Source organism: Calidris pugnax, unplaced genomic scaffold (assembly GCF_001431845.1).
Source record: "Calidris pugnax isolate Ruff unplaced genomic scaffold, ASM143184v1 scaffold192, whole genome shotgun sequence".
NCBI classification, from domain to species: Eukaryota; Metazoa; Chordata; class Aves; order Charadriiformes; family Scolopacidae; genus Calidris; species Calidris pugnax.
This window is the reverse complement of record NW_015090919.1, coordinates 123,858-147,299: the sequence shown is the minus strand read 5'-3', so window position 1 is coordinate 147,299 and position 23,442 is coordinate 123,858. Positions and strand designations below refer to the sequence as shown.

Here is a 23,442-nt window from a genome sequence, read left to right as displayed (position 1 = left end):
TTCCGCAGGAGCCGGGCCCGGCGGGGGCCGAGCCGCAGCGGGGGAGTCGGGCCGGGCGGGGGGCGCCGAGCCGTGTCCCCGGGCTGCCCTGCGCCCTGTCCCCGCTGGGAGCTCTGGAGCTGGCGGGACACGGGGCATCCCCCCGCCCCGCTCCCCGAGCTCCTTCCGCCTCCCCTCGTTCTCCGCTGCGGAGGCCGAGCCCCGGGCGTGGGGAGCCGGCCCGGGCAGCGGTACCGCCCGCAGTCCCCGCTGTCCCCCGGCGTGCCGGGCACCCGGACCCTGCCGCTTGAGCGAGCTGCACGGGGACACCGCGTTATTACTTATTGTCCTTGGGCTGTCCTGCCTCCCCTTCAGGGATGGAGACCGAGCTGCTGCTGGTCCCGAGAGCTCTGCGCAGCGTCCTAAAGCCTCCCGAGGCGGGGGGTGGGAGAGAGCTGCTCCGGGGAGAGATGACGAGGAGGAGCATCTTCGGGAGGAGCGGTTCGGCGGGTCTCCCGGCCTGCGCCGAGCCAGAGGTGGTCTCCCAGCTGCTCTCCCCGGGACCTGCCAGGTGGTCCCTGGAGACCAATGTCTCTCAAACTGCCCCTAGTCTTAATTCGGAGAAGCGTTCTGGGCTTTTTTGGAAGATGACAAGAAAAAAGTAGATGTTGGGGGAGGTGAGAGGGAAAGGGGGGAATAGAGTTTGTGCTTGGTGTGGAGTTCCTAGGCGGTTGCTCTGTGTCTCCAAGCAAGTAGTTTGCCTTTGATGCTGCTTGCACATACCGTGCACATGCCGGCTCAGATTGGTTTGCTGAAGGAGAGATGTGTTTTCAGCCCAGTCTCTGCTTTGCAGAAAAGGTCTCTCTTCCACAGCCCTTTTGCGGTGCACCTGGCTTGCAGACGCAGCAAGGAAGGGCTTAGGGCAGCTCGGGCAGGATTCTCACACATCTGTTGCCCAGAGGCTCCAGGGTCTCTTTCTTCCATTTCCCTGCTAAGTTCAGGCAATTCCAGTGCAGAAAGTACTCAGGAGAGAGTATGCTCAAGCTGCAGGATCCTGCCTTCAGCTTCAATCCCAAATGGGTCTTGTTTTAATTTTTTTAAAAAATCCCACATTTTAGACAACAGGGAAAACTGAGGCGGAGGCTGTGTAAAACCTGCATGCAAAGTTTAGGTGAAGCTGTGGCGTAAACAAATGGTAAAAAGCAAGCACTCAAGTAGTGAAAGCATTGCTGTTATCACGCAAGGTCAGTCACAGCTGGCATGAACCTGCAAGGGGCCAAACAGATGCCAGCTGGAGCTGTAGTGTTCAGGGCGGAGGTATCTGCATGTGGATTGTTGTAAATCACAAGAGTTACAGTGCTCCTGTCCCCGAGCGGGAAAAGACTCTAAAGCCCAGCTGGACCTGAGCAGTGAGGCTGAGGGATGCACCAGGTTGCAAAGCTGGGGCGTCAGCTCATCACAGGATGGGCCTGTCAGCATGGGGAAGACCCGGCGGCACTGAGAGCCCCGCAGAGACCTCGCTGGAGGGTTCTGGCCCACGGTCTGTCCGCAGTCAGGAGTCAGGGCTGAGTCACTCAGGGAACCTGGCATGTATTTTCCTGTGCTTTTCCTGATGATTCTTACTCTGCTGGGAATGGGTGCTCTTGGAGGAATGTCGCTCTCACAGCTGGTGTGGAGGCTGTGAAGGGTGAACTGCAGCTGTGTTTCCAGCATTGCTCTTGTGCTGCTTGCGCCGTAAAGCCCTCAGCAGTCCCCACTGCTGATGCTTGCTGTTGATACACTGGTGGTATTTTCTCTTTAAATTATTAGCCCTGTGATCATCAGGTTCGCTGCTTTCTAGTGGTGTTTCAGAGGATCCCAAAGCAATGTGTAAGCTCATGGGCTGAAACTGAAGGTCCTCTCATAACCAAAGCACCTTTCTATACCTGCTGGCAGAGCTTTCGGGAGTGTGTTCAGTCTCTTCAGGCTGCACCCAAGTGTACCTGCACCTGGGGAGTGGCACAGGACTTGCCTGGAGAGCATGGGGCATAACTGGGGAAGCCCAATTATGGCAGAAGCTGTGATTTTTCTGCAACCTCCCTGCTTTTTGCTGCTTGGAGAAAGCTGCTGCTTGTCATCCTTGTGAGCACAGAAGCTGTTTTTTTCCTGCTGGGGACTGGAAGCCTGGTGGCTTCCTGCAGTCAGAGTTTAAAACATCAGTGCCTTTAAAGAAAACACTTCAGGGTCATTCCTACTGTTCAAATTAAGTCTTGCATAATCTTCTCCCCAAAGGACAGATTTTGCAATGAAAACTTTATGTAAAGCAGCAGCCTGGCTTCTCATAAATTAAGGCCATGGGGTTTTGACTTGGAGCACAGTTTTTGAGACAACGTTCAACTTTGAGCATTGATGGCAAATGCCCCATCTGATCTTCAACATGAGAGCTTAAGGCTAGAGGTGTACATCTGTTGGCACCGAACATGAAGTGTTGTGTTGCTGCTATTTAGCAAGTGTTTGGCTGGTGCTGTGCTGCTCCTGTGTCCTCAGGGACAGCTGTAATAATAAAAAGTGTGTGTGCTGTGGGTCAGCTCTGTCCTGCTGTAAGTTAGTTAGAGCTGCTGGAGTTACAGTGGGGTGGGAATGGGTTTTGATGTCCTGGGAGAGATGTCCTGAACTGCATCTTCACCAGCCTTCTACTCAACTGCTAGGTTGCTGCCAGGGTTCCTCTCTGCTCCCCTCCCTCCTCGTGTGGAAGTGGGCAGCAAGCAAATTACGGTGTACAAACCCACAGTGAGCAGCACAAGCCTGCCAGCCAGGGGTCTGCTACCCACACTACCGCTGTGCCAGAGTCGGGTTAAGGGCTCTGCATCCGTGGTAGGAGATGGGAAGAATTGGCTGCAGTGGACAATGCTGCCTGCTCTCAACTTCTCACAAGTCATATGTTTTTTAATAGGCCAGTGGTGGATTCGATGCATCATGTGGTAGCAAAAGGAAGGCTCCAAGTGTAGAGAGGGGAGAGCAGTCCTGGGTGCTTGAGGCAAACGTAACTTGGGGTGCTGCCCCCAAGGCAAGTAGGCAAACCTTGCCCTGACATAGCAGGATTTGAGCTCACCCTCCGCTCTCCTGGGAAGGACTCATGTCTTGCAGGACATATCCTTGAGGCTGTTGGAGCAGGGAGCATCTCCCCTGTACCCACACAGCCCTGCTACGGGGGACGAGGGCGAGGGACAAGTGCAGGGCAAGGACATGGTGCCCAAAAGTGCTACTGAAATGCTGGACTGAGAAAGCACTCGGCTGTCATGCTGAGGTGGGTCTAGTTATCTCCATCTCAAAGCATGGGCTTTTAAAATTATTTCTTACCTACCTATCTCATGCAGCCTTCAGCAGGTAGATTACCGTGGTTTTAGTCCCTGTGTACAGATGGGATGGAGCGGCCCAGTGCCCAGGGGGTGCTCCCATCCTGGCCTCTCGTCATCAGCAGCTGTTTATTGAAGTAGCTTTTCTCCTGAGCATGAATAAATCCATTAGGGGGGAGGGGAGGGGAGGGAAGAGAAGTAAATTAATATATCTGTGTTTTCAGTTCAAAAACCTCTGCCACGGCTGAAACCTGGAGCCTCAGTTATGTTTCTTACAATGTAGAGTCTTGAAGTCAGTGTGTTTTCCTTGTGTGCCTGTTGGTGCTGCCGGGGTAGCAGAGGCAGATGGCCAGCATTGGCCATCGCACCAGCACTGGCTGTCACATCAGCTCCTGGGAATATTTGGGTGGCAGTGACTGAGAAGCAGGCTGGCTGAAATAAGCCCTCTTCATTGCTGGTGAGTCTAAGACAATTTGTCCCCTCCTGACTTTGTATAGTGTGAGAGGGGGTGGTTTGTTTCTGTACACAAGCTATATAATTCAGTGAAAGCAGGTCTGAAAATGTTCTTTTCCCATGTTGAGAAAGCTTTAAAGCACAACAGTGTCTGCCAAACCTGCTGAAATAGTTTTCCTCTAGCTTTTCGCAGGAAAGAGGCTAAGAAGCAGAAAAGGGTTTCTCTGCCCCTTATCTATGAAAGGTTGAGAAAATTCTTTGTCTTTCATTAATTTGTTTTAAGCTGCCTGGAAAAATTTCTCACCAAGTGTGACAGAGCAAGAGAGTCCTTGCAAGGGAGTGAGAGAGCTCACACTTGCTGTTCAGGCCTGTATTTCAAGGATTCAGGCAGGAATGCTTCTCCGCTGGGTTTTGATCTCTTCAACAGCAGGGCAGGAATCTCGGGCATGTTCGATAAGGTGCTCCTGAGTCCATCCCATGCCTATATTATTTAACTGCAGATGTTCTACTTGTTGAGCACATTAGGCTAAACAATTAGTGTGATGTATGTGTTTTCCGGTACCCCACGTGTGAGTCACTTGAGTGTGTTTACAGCCCTTGTCACCAATCTTCCATTACTATCCCACACCAACTTGCCTGTGCCCTTGTTGAATTCAGGTCTGCTTCCAAGATGTCACTTGCTTGGGGTCTGTGAAATGTGTTCATCTGATTTGTGTTAATATCTTTAACTGTTCTGTTTGTTCTTGTATGACCATGGGCTTGGGAGAAGCGGGATTGGATGTATGTAGTTTCTGTTTCTTGTAAGAACCCCTAAGGAAACAATTTTTTTTGTTACTGGCCGCGTGGTGCTGAGCGGGAGGGGTCTGTGGGGCGCACGCCTGGAGTCGGGGGTCATCCTGGGGGCGAGCCAAGGAAAACACATAGAAGATTCCAGAAGGTGAGGAGGGCATGCGCCAAAGAAGACACGCCTATCATTAGCATAGGCCAACCTTTGTATGAATATGTATTAGGAGAAGCGATATAAACCCCAAAACGGGACTTGCACGTGTGTGCTTTGGTTGAGCGGAGACTCCCGGTGCACCCAGCGCTGTTTGCTTGTCTTTACTCATTTAATAAATTGTAAATTCTAATTGGAATCCTGTTTGAGGAAAAATCATTTATCACAGGGTCCCACCACCACCTTGTCCCTGTTGGGCTGCCCTGCACAGCATGTGGGTGGCTCGATCTGAGGTGGCACATTACAAAGGCGCTGGAACGAATGTGGCGGTGTGAGGGCTCAGGCTCTTCTCCCCCTTATGCAGACTGGGAAATGAGGCACAGAGAGGTTACAGGGAATGAAGCATTAGGCTGTGAATTATCCAGATAGTGTCCAGAGGCTCCTGTAAATGACGGAGGAAGAGAAACGCATCCAGAGGGCAATCTGGGCCATGTAAAGTCCCAATTTTGAATGACCGCCTCTTCACTCTGGAGGCAGCTGAACTGAAAGGGCTGGGGAATATGGATATTTTGGCATGGCTCAGCCCAGGGGAAGCTTTGACCTTTGTCTCATGGTGGTTAAAGAGTTAATTAAAGTTTCATGAGAGCCATCCCCTCAGGGAGGCACATGCATCTTCCACTGGAGGCAGGATTAGGAGCCATGAGTCTAATTCACTGCTGAGTTATGCAGGCTTTAATGTTCAGCCAGCTGGGGGCTGCCTGCTTGCATGCCCACTGCTGTGTCTGCTCCCAGAGCTGAGGAGACTGTGGGCAGCTTTTCTCCATCCTCTCACCAGCTCTTTGGTTTATCCTTTTCCTTGAACTGTGACCTGCAAATGTGGAGAGGGGAAGAGTAGTGCCTTTAGGAAGGGAATAGGATAAATGATTTCTGCTTAACAGAAGGGTTATACTTTGGTTTTGCCTTAGATTTTGTGGAGCTCAGAAGACAAAGTGGAGTCCAAGCATTGTTGAATGGGGAAGGGCATTGGGCCAGGTGGGGAAGCCGTGATGGTGGAGCGAGGGAGGGACACACAGCAAGGCTGTTTAATTTACCTCTGTTGTGACCAGATCCTGCTGGTTGTTGGTTGGTGTGATCCTGAAAAAGCATGGCCACCGCTCTCTGGCTTTCCCTGCAAGCTGGTGCTTCTTGCATGTGGCTGGTGCATCTCCTGAGCGTGCAGGCAGCAACAGCTGGCTGTGCTCCCTCAGCCAAGGGGTTGCCCTCTGCCAGAATAGGGGTGGCCATGAAATTAAAACCTGGGTTTGCTTTGTTTTAATTCTCAAGTTCTTTTCCCTCTGGTGCCTCTCAGCTGCTGTTCCTCTCTGCCCAAATGACTGCTGTCAGCAGAAGGGCTAAGGCCCAGAACCTCGAGGGTATTTGGGGCCCGCTCTTGCCAGGTTTAGTTCTCTCAAAGTGGGGTGTCTGTTCCAAGTGGGTCTCCCCGGTGGTTTTAATCAAAGACCAGCACTTCCCACTGAAGACTCATCCTGCCTCCTGGGGTATCTGTCTGCAGTGTCCTCAGTATGGGCTGCGTTCCACCTTACCCAGATCCTTTTGGGTACGGGGAGCAGGTGGGCACCGTCCCCGTGGCTGAGGCTGGCCTGCAGCTTGCTTCCTTTGCCCTGGAGACATGGGTGTGCCTGGGGCTCTGCACCCACCATCAGGAGCCCCTTGCAAGCATCCCCTGAGCCCCACAGGTCAGAGCAGCATTCTCCCTCTGCAATTAGTGTAACAAACACACCTCTAACGCCTGACACATGCAGCCCTCACTTCTGTTGGTAGCTTCAAGCCTCCTGGTAGCCTCAGTGCACAGGATCCCAAATAGACCATGGGTTTCAGGTGCCCTGTTTCAAAACAGCTGCCACAGTTGTTTCTGGTGTGCTTGTTTCAACTGAACCTTCTGCTTTGTCTATGTACCTGCCTAAGAATGGCATAGAGCAGTTCAAAGAACTTATTCTGGTTCCCAGTTGCACTCTATTTGAATGCTAAGCAGTGCCTTGTGTGCTGGTGCTTGGTGCCATGGTAAGAGAGGTTGGCCCATGCTGATAGTGGTTCTCCTCAGGCAGCCCTGGACTTAAAATTAGAAACTTTGCTCACCTGAGGGTAGTGAACGGGACATATAGGTGATGAATGAGTGCTTTTCATGCCTGATGAGCCAGGGATTGATTTGCTCTCCCTTAAACTGATCGAGTCCCTGAGATGTCTGGAAAATGTACCACCTTCCATCCTGCATTTCTGCATCCCAGAGGTGGTAGGAGGTGATTTGTAAGTGGATGTGGGGCCAAAAGGCTCTTTGGAGTCAGAGAAGGGGCACGGCAGATGGTCCTTCCCTGGCTGGCTGCAGCTGATGCAAAAGCCCGTGGTCCAGCCCTAGAGACCATGGCTTCCCACCTCCCATCTTGGCTGCAGGATGCTACAGAGCATGGCTTTCCTGTGGAAACAGGGCAGCAGCGTCACAGAATCACAGAATTGTAGGGGTACGAAGCGACCTTCAGAGATCAGCTAGTCCACCCCGTCCCTGCCAAAGCAGGGTCAGCCAGAGCAGGATGGACAGGAACATCTCCAGGTGGGGTTTGAATCTCTCCAGAGGAGACTTCACCACCTCTCTGGGCAGCCTGTTCCAGGGCTCTGCCACTCTCACAGGAAAGCAGTTTTTTCCGCATGTTCAGACAGAACTTCCTGGGTTCCAGTTTGTGTCCATTGCCCCTTGTCCTGTCACCACTGAGAAGAGTCTGTCCCCATCCTTTTGATGCCCGCCCTTTGGATATTTATAAGCATTGATGAGGTCCCCTGTTCTCTTCTCCAGGCTGAACGGAGGACAGGTCTCTCAGCCTTTCCTCATCAGGGAGGTGCTTCATTCCCTTGATCATCTTCATAGCCCTAATGTCCTGCAGGGCTGTCCCTTCCTTCCTCCCCAGTTTGATGCAAATATGCCTTTGGGCCAATGTCAGCAAAGAGCCATTTCTGAGGCACTGGGGAGGGTGCAGGACCCTGGCTTAGCATGCTTTCTCATTGATCAGGAAGAGATGAAGCTCTGGAAAGACCTGGCAGCTGGACTGTGCTGGCTCTGCACTGATCCGGGCTCTGCTAGAGGCTGCCCTGCAAGAGCATGGGCCATGCCAGGAAATGTGCCAGTCATCAGCTTCGGAGCTGTGGCCCCTTTGCTCCGGACTAAGGCTGCAGTAGGTGAGAGCACTTGCCCAGCACAAGTACAGGCCGCAAAGAGAAGGGCAGATCCACCCTGCCCACCCCTCACTCATGATCTGAGCACTGCAGGTCCTGGTGGTGAGGCACATCTGGCTGAGGATGAACCCTGCAAAAATAGTTTTCAGCTGATTTGGTGCCTAATTAAAGCATTCAGGCTGTATCAAAGCAGGTGTGTGATGGTGGCTAGCACACCACCTGTGTGGCAGGGCAGGGGCAGCTGGACAGGATGCTTTTAGCTGGGACAGTGCTGTGGCCTTCATCACCAGCCTAGATATGGTGTCCTTGTGCTCAGGGAGACCCAGGCCTGATTTTCCACTGTGCTTGGGATCATGCCAAGAGGAAGAAACAGTGGGAAATGGTTGTCTCTGGGGCAGCTGTTCCTCATGAGCCTCTAGCTCTGGTAGCACTTGCCCCATTTTGCAAGATCTGTGCCAGTCCCTGTCCTGAAAGGTTGAGAAAAGCCAAGAAGAGGAAGGAGGAGGAAAGGTGATGCCAAGGAGATACTGGCTGGAGCTGCAGTCCAGGTGTCCCGAGTCAGCTCCTTACTCACTGGGCTGTGCCACTTCCGCAGGATTTTTCTGCACCGTACATGAATACTCCTGTGGGGCAGTGCAATCACAGTGATGACTGTGGTGTCTGCCAGAGTCAAAGATCTTAAAATGTTTCATTCAGTTTATCGTGGTTAGTGTTTTCCTTGGAACAACCTCAGAAGAGCAGGGGTTTGGGGTCCCTCCAGGCTGTCACTGTCCCAGACAGCAGCCAACACCACAGTGCTGGAGGATGCCACAAGGACACAAGGGTTCTTCTTTCCATGATTCACCGGAAGTCTGTAGATACAGCAGTCGACAGGAGATGGGTCCCTGCTAGCCATCTTCTTCATCCAACTCATCGCCTTGTCTCCGAGGGATGGAGATATTGCTGCAGCATGGGTCTTCTCTGAAATTAAGCTGGGGCAATGCAATTTTGTGCCTTCAAGCAATTTCCTGGTGTTTTTCCACGTGTAAAATCAAGTTTCTCCCCATGTGACTCCCAAAGTGCAAAGCCCAGTTAATGCCCTCTATGCATTAATGAAAAGCAAAATGAAGCACTTTCAGGGGATTTGGTGCTGTTTCTCTTCAGTGTGTTTTTTTGGGTGTTATAAGAGGTGGCAGGAACCGAGTGACATCTGGTGGTTTGAAAACAAACAGATCAGGTTTAGGAAGAAAACTGCTCACTATGTGTGGTGAGAGCTTGTGCATGAAGCTCACTGGGGGAGCTTTGCATTGCTCGGAAACCACTGGCAAAGACCATGTAAGCTCCAGCAGCTTATTGAACATATAAAGCACTGTTGGTGCTGGGTACTACTGTTGTGGGGAGCTGCCAGTGTGCCCGCAGCACAGCGTGTGGCAGTTTCCAGCCCAGTGTGCTCTTATGGACACGAGGTAGCAAACACTTCAGCAGACCAAGCAAGACATGCAGGAGAGGACCCAAAGAGCAGGAAACCATGTTCTCCCTGGTGAGGAGCAACGCTGGTTGTTGCAGGTGGCATTTTCCTTGCTGAGATATAATGTCTTGCAAAACCGACAGAGTGCTTTTACTGCCTTTTGGCATTTGAGGAAAGATGGACACAGAGGCTCATTCACCGTGCGGTGGTTCACCAGCAGTGTGTCACAGACAGCCCGGGCCTTTATTCTTGCTTGGGATTCTGGCCGTCTGCAACAAGAGCAATCCTTGAGCTAAAAATAATTTCTTGACTTCTGGGAAACAACACAGAGTGGTTAAGTCTTGAAATCTATCTTTGGGGTTTTGGTTGGGATCTCCAAAGATAGAGGATGTGGCTTTCACCTGCTGTGGAGCATGTTTGGGTTTGCGAGGAGCTCAGCCCTTTATGGGCTGTTTGACAGTATGGCCCCTAGTCCCTCCTCAGCCTCCAGCCCTCCTCTCTGGGTTGTAGCAAGAAGCAAGTTACAGTAATTGCTATCAGATGATGCCTCAAACATTTCAGCAGTAAGGTCACAGTATCTTTTCTCATCCTGATGCATTTTTCTTGATGGAGTAGGTGGGCTGAGGATGTACTAACAAGCTCAAACGCTTGACAGTTCCCACATGCTGAGTTTGCTTTTAAACACCCACATGCCCTGCTCTGCTTCTTCATTTGTATAGCCTCAATTAAATATCAGGGGAAAATAAGGTTTATATATGCTGGTGAAATAAGTGCCATGTGATAGCAATTAGGGGTCTGGTACTATGAGTCTTCAAATTTAAAGTAAAAATCACAGAAAACACGTGAAGAGAGTAGCAAAGGGAGCCAGGGTAGACAGTAAGTGTGTGGGATTAGGCTTGTGACTGCTGAGTTGTTACAAACTTTTTTTTTTCTACTCTTTTGTGCACCTTTCCATCTCAAATGAATCCGTGTCCCTTGTTGATAATCATCAATTTTTTAAGGCAAGGCAGCTCAAAGCCTTCTCTGCTGACTGCCCTGGAGAGTGTTTTTTCACTTGTTCTTGTCTTGTTTCTTTTCCTTCAAAACACCCACTAATGTCCAATGGGGCAGGCGGTGCTGTGGCACTTTCTGTGCACAGGGAGCATTACTGGGAGGGCTCTGCAGAGACCTTCTGAATCAGAGATGTTAAAATTTCCCAAAATTTAGTCTTCCCCTTGTAGGTAGCATCATTCATAGATCATCATAGAATGGTTAGAGTTGGAAGGGACATTGAAGATCATTGAGTTCCACCCCCCCTGCCCTAGGCAGGGACACCTCCCACCAGACCAGGTTGCTCAAAGCCTCTTCCAACCTGGCCTTGAACCCCTCCAGCGTTGCGGCAGCCACAGCTTCTCCGGGCAACCCGGGGCAGGGTCTCACCACCCTCACAGTAAAGAATTTCTTTCTACTATCCACTCTAAATCTCCCCTCTTAAAATTTAAAACTATTACCCCTTGTCCTATCACTGCATTCCCTGATAAATGGTCCCTCCTCATCTCTCCTGTAGCCCCCTTCACGTACTGGAAGGCTACTGTAAGGTCTCCCCAGAGCCTTCTCTTCTCCAGGCTGAACAACCCCAACTCTCTCAGCCTGTCCGCGTAGTAGGTGTGCTCCAGCCATCTGATCGTTTTCATGGCCCTCCACTGGACCCGTTCCAGCAGGTCCTTCCTGTATTGAGGAGTCCAGAGCTGGACACAGGACTGCAGGTGCTGGGAATCAAATCAAAGCTGGGATTGCTATCCAGGGTGAGATCCTGGCCCTGAGAGCATGACGCCATCCCAGGAGGGCAGGATTTCGTCCAGGTCACTCACAGATGACCTTGTTGACAGCAGCATAAGAAGCACCTGAATTTGAAAAGTTAAAATTATTTATCCTGCCAGTAACTTACCCTGAGCTTTTTACGTCTTTCTGGGCTGTATTTATTTGTTTCATTTTATGAAAAATGCCTTCATGCTCAATGAATCCCTTTATCCCTGCTGCGTAGTTTACTTTAATTTGCCTTCCTGATTCTAGTTTGTTTGTTTTTTGTTTTTCCAGCAGAAAATTGTCTTTTTGACTGGAGACATCAAATATATTGGGGTTAACTGAAGGGATACAGCCAAGCTTAGACTGGATGTTCTCGTATATGTGAGGATGTCTATGCAAATCTAATTGCTGACTTGTGTAATGATGGCATCCACGGAAAGCCAGCTGGTCCCCGTTGATGCTAGGAGCTATTGGCTGCAGGGTTGTTCCTAACATCCTCACACTGGTGAATGTCACTGTTTTATCATTGGGAAACCATCCTCTCGCTGGGCAGCATGAGCTGTGGTCTGTCTTTAGCCTCCTCCCCAAGCTGAGAGTATTTGGGAAATACTTTTTTTTTTTTTTTTGTGGGTCAAGAATTCAAAAATACTCATGACATATTTTTAGGGATCAGCAGCATAGTAGTGGTCAGCAAATCCATGTTGGTTTTGCTTGATCTGCTACATTTACCTCATGCTGCAATAAGATTTGCTGGTGTCTGTTATAAAAAGCCAGAACAAAAGTTCCTTTCTGTTGACAGAGATAAATGCTGAGTAGTCTACTGAGGTGTTTCTTTATCTGGCTTATGCAGATGATCTCATCTAATGTCGCCATCGTTATCAGCACTTGCTTTGCGTTCCCCACCCGGGGAGGTGAGGAGCACTCATCCCTCGGGCAGGGCAGGACAGAGCGGGCTGTAGGGAGCGATGCCCGCACCCATGCCCGCGTGGCAGGAGAAGAGCACTCGGCTGAAGTGCTTTACTGATTTATTGATGAGGTGCAAACAATTGGCCATCACTGAAGGATCAGGATCATTATCAGCAACACAGAAGGTAAATCCTAGTGCTGGATGCTTACAAGATTTCTAAACATCCTTCTGTACCTGATCCCCACCCGGTCCCCACCGAATCCAGCACACTTGCACACGTACACAGTTGGTGCCACTCCCCTTCTCTACAAAGGAGGGTGGGTTCCCCCATTTGTGCTCCCCAGTGCTGGCACCCTGCTGTCCTGGCAAAGATGTTTTGTTTACAGAGTGATCCCACTGACAAGGTTTTTGCATGGCATGTTGGTAAGCACCAGATAAGCTTTTACGTGCTGCTCCCCAGGGCACCCAGCCATCAAGCACTGGGCTTCTTGGTGCCGGGCGGTCCCTGGAGCTGGTCCAGCCTCCCACTTTGTGGCAGGGGAGACTGGGGACAAGCTCTGCTTTCCTGATGATGAGAAGAAAAGTCCTGGAAACAGTGGCAGGGGAGACAGGTTGGCTGTCTGGTGGGTGAGGAAGAGTCTATTCTTCCCTTTTTGCAAGAAAATTTGTTGTCTAGAAGGGGGGTTTGAAGCCTGACTTTTGCATCCTTGCAGCAGAGCCTGGGCCTGGGTAGGTACTTGGGGCTGTGTCCAGCTGAGCATGGGTCCCAGAGAGAGCTGATTTGCTGGGTGGTGCCTTACTTGGGAGCCATGGGTGCTGCATTGCTAAACAGAGGGAATAAAGACTCCTGACACCCCACTCCTCCTGCCAACCCATCCCCGGACTGGAGCCATGCTTTTTTGCTGTGTGACAGCTTTCGTGGGGCTGGGTACGGCCCCTCTGCTAGCCCTGGCAGTGGCTGGAGCCTCGCTGAGCCCGTAGCATGGCAGCGAGGGTGGGCAGCCCCAGCAGGCCCTGCCGGGGAGCCAGACCCTTCCCTGCGGGTGCTGGCCTGGTGTCTGCAGATGAGGAAAGCCCAGAAGAAGGTGGTGCCCCAGGTCTGCTTTTCAAAATGACTGCTAATTTCATGTTTTTAATCTGTCAAGGATTGGGTTCTCTGCAGTGACATCTCACAGCATCCAAACATTTCCTGGCTCCCCATGAGCTGCTCCCTTGGTGTTTCTTGCTGCCCTGGGGAGCTGGGAGGCTCATGTTGGCTCTTCACTCACTGTGGGCACAGCTGAAAGCTCGGGGACATGGGCAGTTTCCCCAGAGGGTGGTGGAAGCCAGTGGCACCCTGGTTCCCCCCTCTGCTTCCCCTCTCCCTGCGGGCAGGGCAGCCTCAAAGGGAACTTTCCTCCTCCTCTGCCCAAGCCTGGTCTCCCAGCTATGGGTTGAATTCGAGCTTGGAGCACCAGGAACACAAGCAGCTGCCCCAGCACTTTGCCTCCTCAGACAAAAGCATGGCTTTGGGTGCTCTAAACCTTGCTGGTGACCAAGGATGTGCCCTGCCTGGGGCTGCAGGCTGCCCCCCAAGTCCGCCCTTCCTGCTCCCTGTCCTCCAACCCTTCTCCCCCTCCCTCCCTGGCTCCTTTAAATAAATCTTGGCATTTTGAAAGCCCATTTTCTCCCACAGCCTATGTGTCAGCACTAATCTGGAGACAAACAGCCACATTTATAAGAAGGAAATAAAGACTCAGCTCCCACTCGGTGGCATAAAGCGAGGGGCCATTCCTGGCGTGCTGGGGATGCTGCAGGGATTCTTTACTGGACAAAGAGGCAATTGATGAACTAGGTCATGGTGGGAGGAGATGGTACGTGGGAAAAGCACTGAACAGAGGGGCCTATGAAAAGGAAACTATTCCCTATGGTAGAGGCAGCTGCAGGCAGCCTGTCTTGCCCAAGGGGACCTGTTGTGCCTGTACCTATGTCACCCTGCAGGCAGGAGGGTCTCTAAGGTGGCTGGGGATCAGGGCACCTGTAAGTGTGCTGCTCTGCTGAGGAAAGGCTTCTTTTTTTTTTTTTTGTTTGTTTGTTTTGTTTTGTTTTGTTTTGTTTTGTTACGGATGGGTGCTGAAGTGTGCTTTTGGAGCTTACTGGGTAAATGTGTCTCTGGTAGCTGGAGCAGCAGTTGGGGATGTTTGCTGCTGAGTGACTGGCACTCCAGGGTGAGGTTGTGGCTTGCTGTGTTACTGTTTTGCCATCCACGCAACAGGAGACGGCAAACCTGTGTCCCAGGACTGGGGGCAGGAGTGTGTAAACCCTGAGAGTGCGTCCTCAAAGATGGGTCTGATTCCATTCCTTCTCCATGTTTTGTTGGTGGCTTGGGGTCAGCAGGATCCATCAGACGCTGTCAGTGTCCCCCTTCTGTCCTGGCCAGTTGTGCGGAACGTGGAAGAGATCTTCTGTGTCTTGCTGACTGAGGGAACTGTGTTTCAGACGACACTAGCTGGCAGGAGCGGTGACCATCCCAAAGCAAAATCCTCCAGGCAGATGTCTGCAGCTGCATCCTATCATGGGATATTCCTTTGTTGCCTTATCCTTGGGTCAGAGCAGGGTTAAACCTGTGGCCCTGTAACCTCTTTCATGTGCCCTGCCTGATGGGAGCTCTCCACTGATCCCGGGCATGGGCTCCCCGGTTCATGAGCAGTTCTGGAGCTTTGATCCTGTGGGCGTTCGCAATCAAGTTCGCAATCAAGACCTGTGTGTTGTGTTGATTTTGCTGGGAATGGATTCCTGCAGCCTGTGTGGGACTGTCCTGTGGTGGCAACTTTGGGATCTGGCTGCTTTCAGAAGTTTGTGCTGTCGTTCCCCTGCATTGTTGTTCCCCTTCCCTGAGTCTCAGCCTGGAGCTTGCCTGCTTTTGTGTCGGGGATCCCTGCCCTGCTTGGTACTATCTGCCCGTCTGCACCGTATCCCAGCCCTCGGCTCTCCCTGAATTCCTGCCCTGCTTAACTCTGCCACATCTGTCTGTCCCTGTTTGACAGCTCTCTCTTTGGGTCTTGGCTGGACTGGGGGGTGGCTGGTGCAAATATTTTACACACATCTCTGTGTAGGTTTTACCTCGCCCTGTAGAAGCAAAGTAGTGATGGAATAATCCACAGGATCAAGGGATGCTGATACAGCTCCTGTTTGGTGCAAGATCGAGGACAAAAACTTAGGGAGGGCAGAGCTTACCTTTGCTTCAGCTGGAAGCATTAAGGAGTTACCCATTATTATCTCCTCTGGTTACAGTCTGGCAAAGCAGCTCACCAGGCCCCAGGAGTCAGAGCACGTGCTGTGACTGTGGAAGGTGCTCAGACAGCTTTGCAGTGTACCAATGGTTGTTTACAATTATCCAGAAATAGATGCTTTGTTCGCCTCACTCAGGGTATCAGAAGCCTGTTAACTGCTGGATTGACCCTCCCTGCATTTTTGGAAGTAGAGGCAAGTGATGCGGGAGAATGGGAAGGATGACATGTGGCGTTGGAGGAGTGTGAACCTGCTGCTATAAAAGGCAAAAGGGGAATGGAGGGAGGAGACTGGAGAGAGAAGTGTGAGAACCAGAGCAGTGGAAAACGAAGACAATTTAGCAGAGACATTTGGGACTTGGAGTCGAATTTGGGATACACAGACAGGAGGAGAGTTGCTGGAGCGTTTCCTTTTTCTGTGATTCTTTAGGGCTTATAATGAACTGTAGGCACCTGCCAAGTGAGAACCCTTTTAGGACTGAGTGTTTCCTGCTAGCACACTCAAGCCATGGTCCTCATTCTGCAGTAGTAGTAAAGTCCTGTCTAGAGCTCTGGGGTAACAGATGTGGCATTAGCATGTGGCACGCGACCTGTTTAGACACAGGTCGTGTGTCTAAAGCCCAATTTAGACACAGTGGCTTTTAACCTAACATAAGCTAGCTGAGCAAACTGAGTCCCCTGGACTTTTCCTGTGCTGCACTATCATGTGTTCAAAGTGATGCATCCTATCGTAATATCTTTAGAAGGCGTTAGAAGGAAAGTCTAATATATCCTAGTTTGGCATCTTTAAGTCCTTGTCTACAGAAGTTCGAATACAACTTGCCTAAGGCAGGCCTGAGCCCCAGGAGACAGTGCCCATGGGTGCTTCCCAGTGCAACGTGTGCCTCAGGGTACATCATCTGGGTGCCTTATCTGCTTTCCCCCTGCTTCATCCAGACCTGGTCTCTAGTGCAGGTATTTGTTTTGATGTCCAAATGCCGCCCTTGGCTCACTGTGAAATACGTTGTGTTTTAGCTGCTGCCCCCATGATGTGTGAGGCAGAGCTGATCACACCGGAGCCCTCTGGCCCCGTGCAGTACTGTGGTGAGTCCTCCGACACCTACTACCACGTGGACCGCTGGCAGAGGCTGCGCACAGCTGTCAGAAAGCTGGAGTTCTGGGAAAACTTCAATGCTGAGCTGATAGGCAGCGGCTTCTTCTCCAAGGTCTACAAGGTAAGCTGACATGCAGGCAGCCCCCTATCTGTGTTAGAGCAGCTGAGCAGCTATTGAGGCTGTGTAGATGGTGCCTCACCTGAGGAATCTGTCCCTGAGCTTATTTCCTTCATCTCTTCAATCTTCATCGCTCCCAGCTCACTCTGGCAGGTTGGATGGGGTGAGGGAGGAAAGGACACCCTCCTCTACACACCCAGCACATAACCTTTGGTGCAAATCTCCCCTTCCATAGTGAAAAAGGAGATGGGAGGACTTGATCAATGTTCACTGATACTGCCATCTAGCCTTAGAACAGGCTTGTCAGGGAGCTAAACTGGGTACTGGATGAGATTAGGGGATGTTTATGCTCTGTGCAGATTTTGTTGTCAAAACTGTACTAAAATTATATAGAGACAAAGAATGTAAAATTAAGCTCTGTGTGTCTCCCAGAATACTTGCCACCCACACGCCATGGAGAGGCCAGTGTTGTCATTCCTCTCTGGCTGCTGCCCTGCGTTACGGTGATGCTGGGAAGAGCTGGGGACCTGGGATGGGGGCAGGCTGGGACAGGCTGCTGGTTGTCCACTTCTGCCTCTGCTGCCTTCATGTCAGGAGACCCATGGCTCCTTGCAAGGCAGTACATGATGCGGATGGTGTGTCACCAAAGCATAACTGCTTTTCTCATTGCAGCTGTTGTGAGTCACTCCCTGCACTAAGCTCCACTAGTGTGGGAGTTTGTTTAATCCTCTCTGAGCAAGCACAGGATCCAGGGTGCTGCTCGCTTTGCTCCCCCTCCCATGCTGCTCCTCACCCCAGGAGTGCCACTGCTTATTTGGGGGGAGTGGATGGGACTTGAGGCTCTTTCCCTGCAGCCCTCAGTGATCACTGCTCTATGAACAGCAACGCAAAAGGAGGTGCCTCATGTTAGGAAATGAAATTCAGCCTTCATCTCTGAGAGCAGGTGCCACATTGCTTTGCAGTGTGGCCAGGTTTGCCCACCTTACCTCTCCTCCCAGCAGCCCTCCAGAAGGTGGCTGCTGACACTGGTCTTGGTTGTTGGGACATTGGCAGACCCCGTGGAGACAAACTGGGCCTGACTCTACCATTGCCTTCATCTCCTTAGCTTGACTGGTGCCACAATAAACATCATGACTGCACATTTCTCCTGGGCCGGCATAAGATGCGTCTGCCAGAGGGGTACTCTGGCACATTCTGGGTGATCCCTGGCTGGCACATGTGGCCCATTGAAACTAAGGGAGCCAGGCTGGCAGGATCTGGCCATGGAATTGCAGAAAATACCCAGGTTGGATAGATAAACACACACTGCTTTCTCAAGGCTCTGTCTCCTCCTCTACTGCATCCGGGCTTGGTGCTGTGGTAAAGCCTTTGGGTGAACTTCAGGCTCAGGGACGTTGCACTAAAGCTGTTCAAGGAGAATCTCCAGCCAAATGTCTATGGCTGCTCTTGGCAGACTGGAGCAATACATGACAAATACCTCGCCCCACCACAGCTTCCCTCTAGTAATTGCTTTCACCACCTACACAGCCTACTGTTGTCATCACTTTCTCTTTCTTTTATCTAGCAGATTTTCATAGTGCCAGTTGCTGTTTCCTCCCTGCATGACATTTTCCTCCTGCCCTGGCAGTGAATGAAATTCCTGCAGTAGGCAGGCTGGAGACACGGACCTTGAATGAAAACAAAATAACTTCTTGAAGTAGAAGCAGAAAAAGAAAGGAAAAAAAAAAAAAAAGCTTGAATTAAATACTATGGGTCAGAAGACCGCAGAGGAGGGCTTGGGACAAGGACAGTCCTTTGTGGGGACTTGACATTTGTCTGGGGACTTGAGTGTGACTGTAACCAAGTGCTTTGATAACTCACAGTCCTCTTGGGTTAGCCAGTCCCCTGTGGACTCATAGGCCTGAACACCAGCACTTCTGCTGTGAAGCCTCAGTGGTGATGGTCCTTTGAAGCTCTTTGCCAACAGATGCTGTCTTCAAAAGCACTCCTGCAACAAGGATATAGACTTCCCAAAGTGCTGGCACTGGCTGTGCTGGCTGACTGTTGCTTTTGCCATTCTTTATCCTTCACTTAAGGAGGAGATGTTACATGGCTGAGGAAGGAGGATTCGCTTGGTTCTACTTGATGACTCAGACTCGAGAGGTCTGGGCGCAGCCTTCTGCTCTGTGGGTTATGTATTGCATGACCTGGGTGCAAGGTACTTTCTCTCTTTCTCTGCCTTAGTTTTCTGATGTGCAATAAGGAGCTATTCAAGTATGAGTTTGTCTCAATGAAAGCGTAAAGCTTCCTTCATTGGCAGCTCGCTCATACATAGCGTTCTGAGATGCTCAAAAGCAGGAGAGAAATGCAACATGACTTTTTTTTTTCTGAGTCTCATTTAATGCATTACCCGAAGGAAGCCTCTGAGCAACCTCTTTCTTTGTTGGCCCTCATATGCATTAGGAAGCACAGTCCCACTTCCTGTCTTTCTGCAACTTTCCAGTGCCAGATTTTCACCTATATTTCTCCACTCAAGGCTGACACCAGATCTTTACCCTTCATCATTCGTTAGCATGAAATGAGAATACCTTGGAGGCTCCTGTGTACTTTCCTGGTTCCCACACTGATCCAGGACAAAACCGGGCACTTAGCATGATTCAGAGTGGACCAAGGGCTGCTCCAGTTTGGCCATAGCAAAGTCTTAGGGTCTGTGGCCTTGGAAGAGGCCTTCTGAGCCATAACCTTTTCCCAATCTCTCCCACTGCTTTTTTTGGAGGGTGTGGGTCTATCCTTGCTTTCCAGTCACTTCTTCTCCAGCCCAGGCTGGACTTCACATTGCCCTGTGGGAAGTAACCAGTGCTCACCAACTGTGCCAAGCCAGGCAGTGTTTGTGAGCTCTGGTGGTGTCCAGCTGGGACTTGCAACCTCACCTGGAAGCTCATTGAAGCTCAGTGTCTCCACCAGAGTTTGTGCAGAGCTAGTGGGTCTCACTGAAACAGTATTAGCGCTTCTGAAAGTTTTTCAGATCTTCCAGATTTCAGCTGCTCCCTGTACTCTATCCTTGGCATAAGGGAACTCACAGTCTTTGGGCAAAGATGATTGATAGCATCTCTTAGATTTACATCTGTGCAATGACAGTTAATAATCAGTTACATCTGATTAGTGACCCACAGTCCATGATTTTGAAGTCCCATCAAGTGAGGGTGTCAGAGCCCTGGCTTCCCCACGGCCTGCTGAAGGCACACTTACTCCAGCGATAACATCGACAATCAGTTTGAATCATTCAGAAAGGAAGCAGCAGTTCATTTTGCTCCCAAGACAGTTTATTTTGTGACCCTGATTATAATGAACCTTTCTCTCCTTTCAGCCTTACATGCGGCTCTTTGTTCTCCTCACCTGGGCTAGTGACCTTGTATGTAAAGTAACCATCACAGAGAGCAATGGGGACACTTTGGGACTGAGTGCTGTTCTCATAGCCAGCTCATGCTGTTTCTAAACTATTTTCCCCTTAAAACAAACAAACAAGACCCCACAAACCTTAAACACGTGGCTGGATTCTCTGCTAGCTCTGGGACAGCTATCGGGAGGTCCATATGGGTCACACTTGATACACGAGTCTCCTTAAAACAGATGTTAATTGAGGGTGGAAATGTTAAAGTACCACAATTCCTTGTGATGTAGTCTGGAAACTGTTATTTGGATAGTTAACCCCAATAACATGAGCTGTAGTGCAGGAACCCTGGACGGTCCTGTTGGGGCTGAGAGCCAGGGGACCCCTGCATGTCCTGCAGCTTGCATGAAACCCCTGCATTCAGTATTGCCCAACCCTGGTTCCACCACAGGGGACAGCAAATTTCTTCCTAAAAATGCCTGCTTAATCTGTTCAGTGTTGTAAGGTGGGGTAAGAGCATTTTGTTTTCTGTTCTTTAGCTTCCAGTATTCCTGCCTGGCAGAAGCCCTAGGAATGAAATGTCTGGTGGTAGTCCATAGCAGAGGTTCAGGTTGGCATGTGGCTGGGAAGCAAACGTGACCTCTGTCCTGGCATGCGAGGGAGAGATGAGCTGGCTCAGTGCTTTCATTGTTGTGTCTGGCAGAGCCTGGGCAGAGGGGGGTGGCTGTGGGCAGGGATGCAGGAGGAATTGGTGAGGAGTGTGGCCAGCAGCCTTGTACAGTAATCAAACCCAGGAAGGAAGGACACATGAAGATGTGGGGCAGGCCATGATTGGGAAGGGACTTTGCATGCAAGGCATTGGAGGGGAGAAGGTCAGCTCTGCAGTAGTCCTGTGTGGGCTGAGAAACTGCTCCAGCCCAAGGAACACACAGATTTTGGCAGAAAAATGTTATGATGTGTTGGGACAGGAGGGAGCTAGCTGTCACCAGCCACCCAGGCATGCATCACTGGAGCAGAATGTATGTGGAAAGGACACTTTGTACTTGTGTGAAGCTCTGGGCAGCAGGGAAATGAGATTCAGGCCTTTTGTGGGGAAGGGATGCTGTTGTCCACAGGGGCTAGCAGATCTCTGGAAGCTAAGAGATGTCCTACTCCAACCTTGGCTCCCAGGTGACCCAGGCTGCTGCTTGTAAAGTGATGGTGGTGAAGATCTACAAGAATGATGTGGACCAAGAGGTGATTGTGCGTGAGATCAGCCTGCTGCAGAAGCTATCCCACCCCAACATCGTCAGGTGGGTACATCCTGTGGCCATGAGCAGTGGATGCTGGCAGGGCCTGGAGTTGGATTGGTATTTCTAAGGCAGTTCTGCAATGAGGGATTGAGATGAACCTTGATGGCTTCTTTTCTTCTTTTTTTTCTGGTGTGTTCTTCTGCTTAGGTACCTTGGGATATGCGTGAAGGATGACAAGCTCTACCCCATTCTGGAGGTAAAGGTTGGCAGGGGGGGATGGCAGATATCCTCTAATGCATATCTACACCTCTTCGACTCCTGCGCCCATGAATGGCTCTGGACTAGCAAGGTTGCCTCAGCCGTTGCTTCTGGTCCTTTCTGCCCCACAGCTGGTCACAGCTGGAGTAGGGCACAGTCACTGCAGGGGCATGAGATTCAGGCAGGATAGCCAAAAAATGTTTTGGGTTGGCTTGGTACCACCAAAGGGCCAGAATGGGTCAGCTGATGGGGAGAAGAGGAGCCAGGGATGGAGGACAGGAGTAGAAAGTAAAGCAGATGGAAAGAGGCAGGACCTCCAGGGTGGCTCTGGAAGGGTGGTGTGATCTAATGGAAAAGCCTGGGCTGGTACCGAGGAAGACTCACCTTGTTCCTACGCTGTTGGTGGCATAAGGCATTGACTGAATCGCTGCCATACTTTTTTGCCTCTAGTTCACTGCTGGTGAGTGAGGACCATGGCTGGCTTATACAGCTGTCCCTGCACTGGGGCAAAGCTCAGTATTTGCACCATGTCATACACAGGGTCCCCTGCGTGCAGTGGCTTTCCCAACCTCCATCCCGAAGGAGGGGCTCCTGGGTTGGCGAGGGAGGGTTCAGCACCTGGGAAGCTCCAGGGGAGCCTGTGCCCGGCCATACAGCCACCTGCTTTTTGTCTCTGTTCACAGTATGTGAATGGGGGTTGCCTGGAGGAGCTCCTGGCCAGCAAAGATGTTGCTTTGACGTGGAAGGAAAAAGTGGACTTAGCTTCTGACATCACCAGAGGCATGGTCTACCTGCATTCCAAGAATATCTACCATCGAGATCTCAACTCTAAGGTATGCAGCTGGAAAGGAGATGTCACCCTGGGACTACTGAAGGCGACTGTGTCAGGGGACCATACAGGGACCCCTTAGGACTGTAGACAGGAGGCCTCAGGCCTTGTGCTGGTCCTCTGCTCCATGCTAATCCCTCTGCAGGCAAGGATTTCTTGATAAAACCTGTCATTACATTGCATTCATCGCTTCCCAAGCAGGAGACCCAGATAGAGATAAAAATATATTGCTCCTAGTGCCATTGCTGTCAGAAAAGATGGAAATATCTGCAGGATCCACATGGCTTTCTTTGACTATGGTTGCAGAAGTTCTGCCAGATGTAGAGAATTCCTTTCCTGCTCACAGCAAGGAGGAAGCTGTTGCTAACAGGTCATGGGCTCTGGGAGCAAGTGCCATGTAAGGCATGTGCACAGAGCACCAGCAGAGCTCAGGAGATGTGTGTCTCTTCACTCAAGTGCAGGGAAGTTCTTCTTCCTTGATCCAGAGAGTCCAGGTTACTAATTGTTCTGGTGTATTGGCCCTCTGTCTGGGAGGCTGCTTTCCTCAGCATGGGCTCATGCTGCTTGTTGCGGGGCAGGAACAGCACTGAGGCTTTGCCATTCTCAGGTTTGACCAGGCCTGGGGACAGGCTTTGATGTGGCTCTTCCTCTGTCACTGGTATGGCAGTAGGAACATGCTGGGGCCGGGCCCTGTTGATCTCTTTTGGGCAATGCTGTCCAAACCTCGGATAGATCTGAAGCATGTCCATGATATCACAGGGAATGTGAGCTGAAGGATCACAGATAGGCACCAGCGTGGTCTATATCTGTGTCAGGTGACGTCGGAGGTTGGCTTGTGATTCATGGAAATGGAGCCTACAAGTCCTTGTGGTTGATGCTGGATGGTGATGTGTCTCTTAGAAGCTGTTTTTGTTGGTGCTCTGTGAGCTTTTTAAGAGAAACCTGAAATATTGATGAAGGTTGGCAGTGGGGAAGCCAGTCAAGTGTTACAGTCTTGAGAGACATCAGCACAGGAATGAGACTCCCCTTTGTAATCTCAGGCTGTTTACTTGGCTCAGTTACTAACCATGGAATCGCAAACACCAGGCAAGGACAAGGCAAGAGCTTGGTTTACTCTGACCACAGGTTTCTCGGCCAACGTGCTCTGAAGTCCGGTGAGATGTAATTTCCTATTTGGTAGTGACTGATGATCTGCTTGTGGAAAGTTA

The 23,442-nt window shown here is 50.9% G+C and overlaps 1 protein-coding gene across 1 annotated transcript in view; it reads left to right on the top strand.

Moving 5' to 3' along the window:
• Nucleotides 1–6: 6 nt before the first annotated feature.
• The window catches only part of ANKMY1 (ankyrin repeat and MYND domain containing 1), a 102,809-nt gene continuing 79,373 nt past the window's right edge, over nt 7–23,442 (top strand). Inside the window, exons 1-5 of the mRNA XM_014949737.1 lie at nt 7–41; nt 16,349–16,548; nt 21,086–21,207; nt 21,355–21,403; nt 22,089–22,238. Coding sequence (XP_014805223.1) covers nt 16,360–16,548; nt 21,086–21,207; nt 21,355–21,403; nt 22,089–22,238 — 510 coding nt within the window. The 5' untranslated portion in view covers nt 7–41; nt 16,349–16,359. The remainder of the gene's footprint in view (nt 42–16,348; nt 16,549–21,085; nt 21,208–21,354; nt 21,404–22,088; nt 22,239–23,442) is intronic.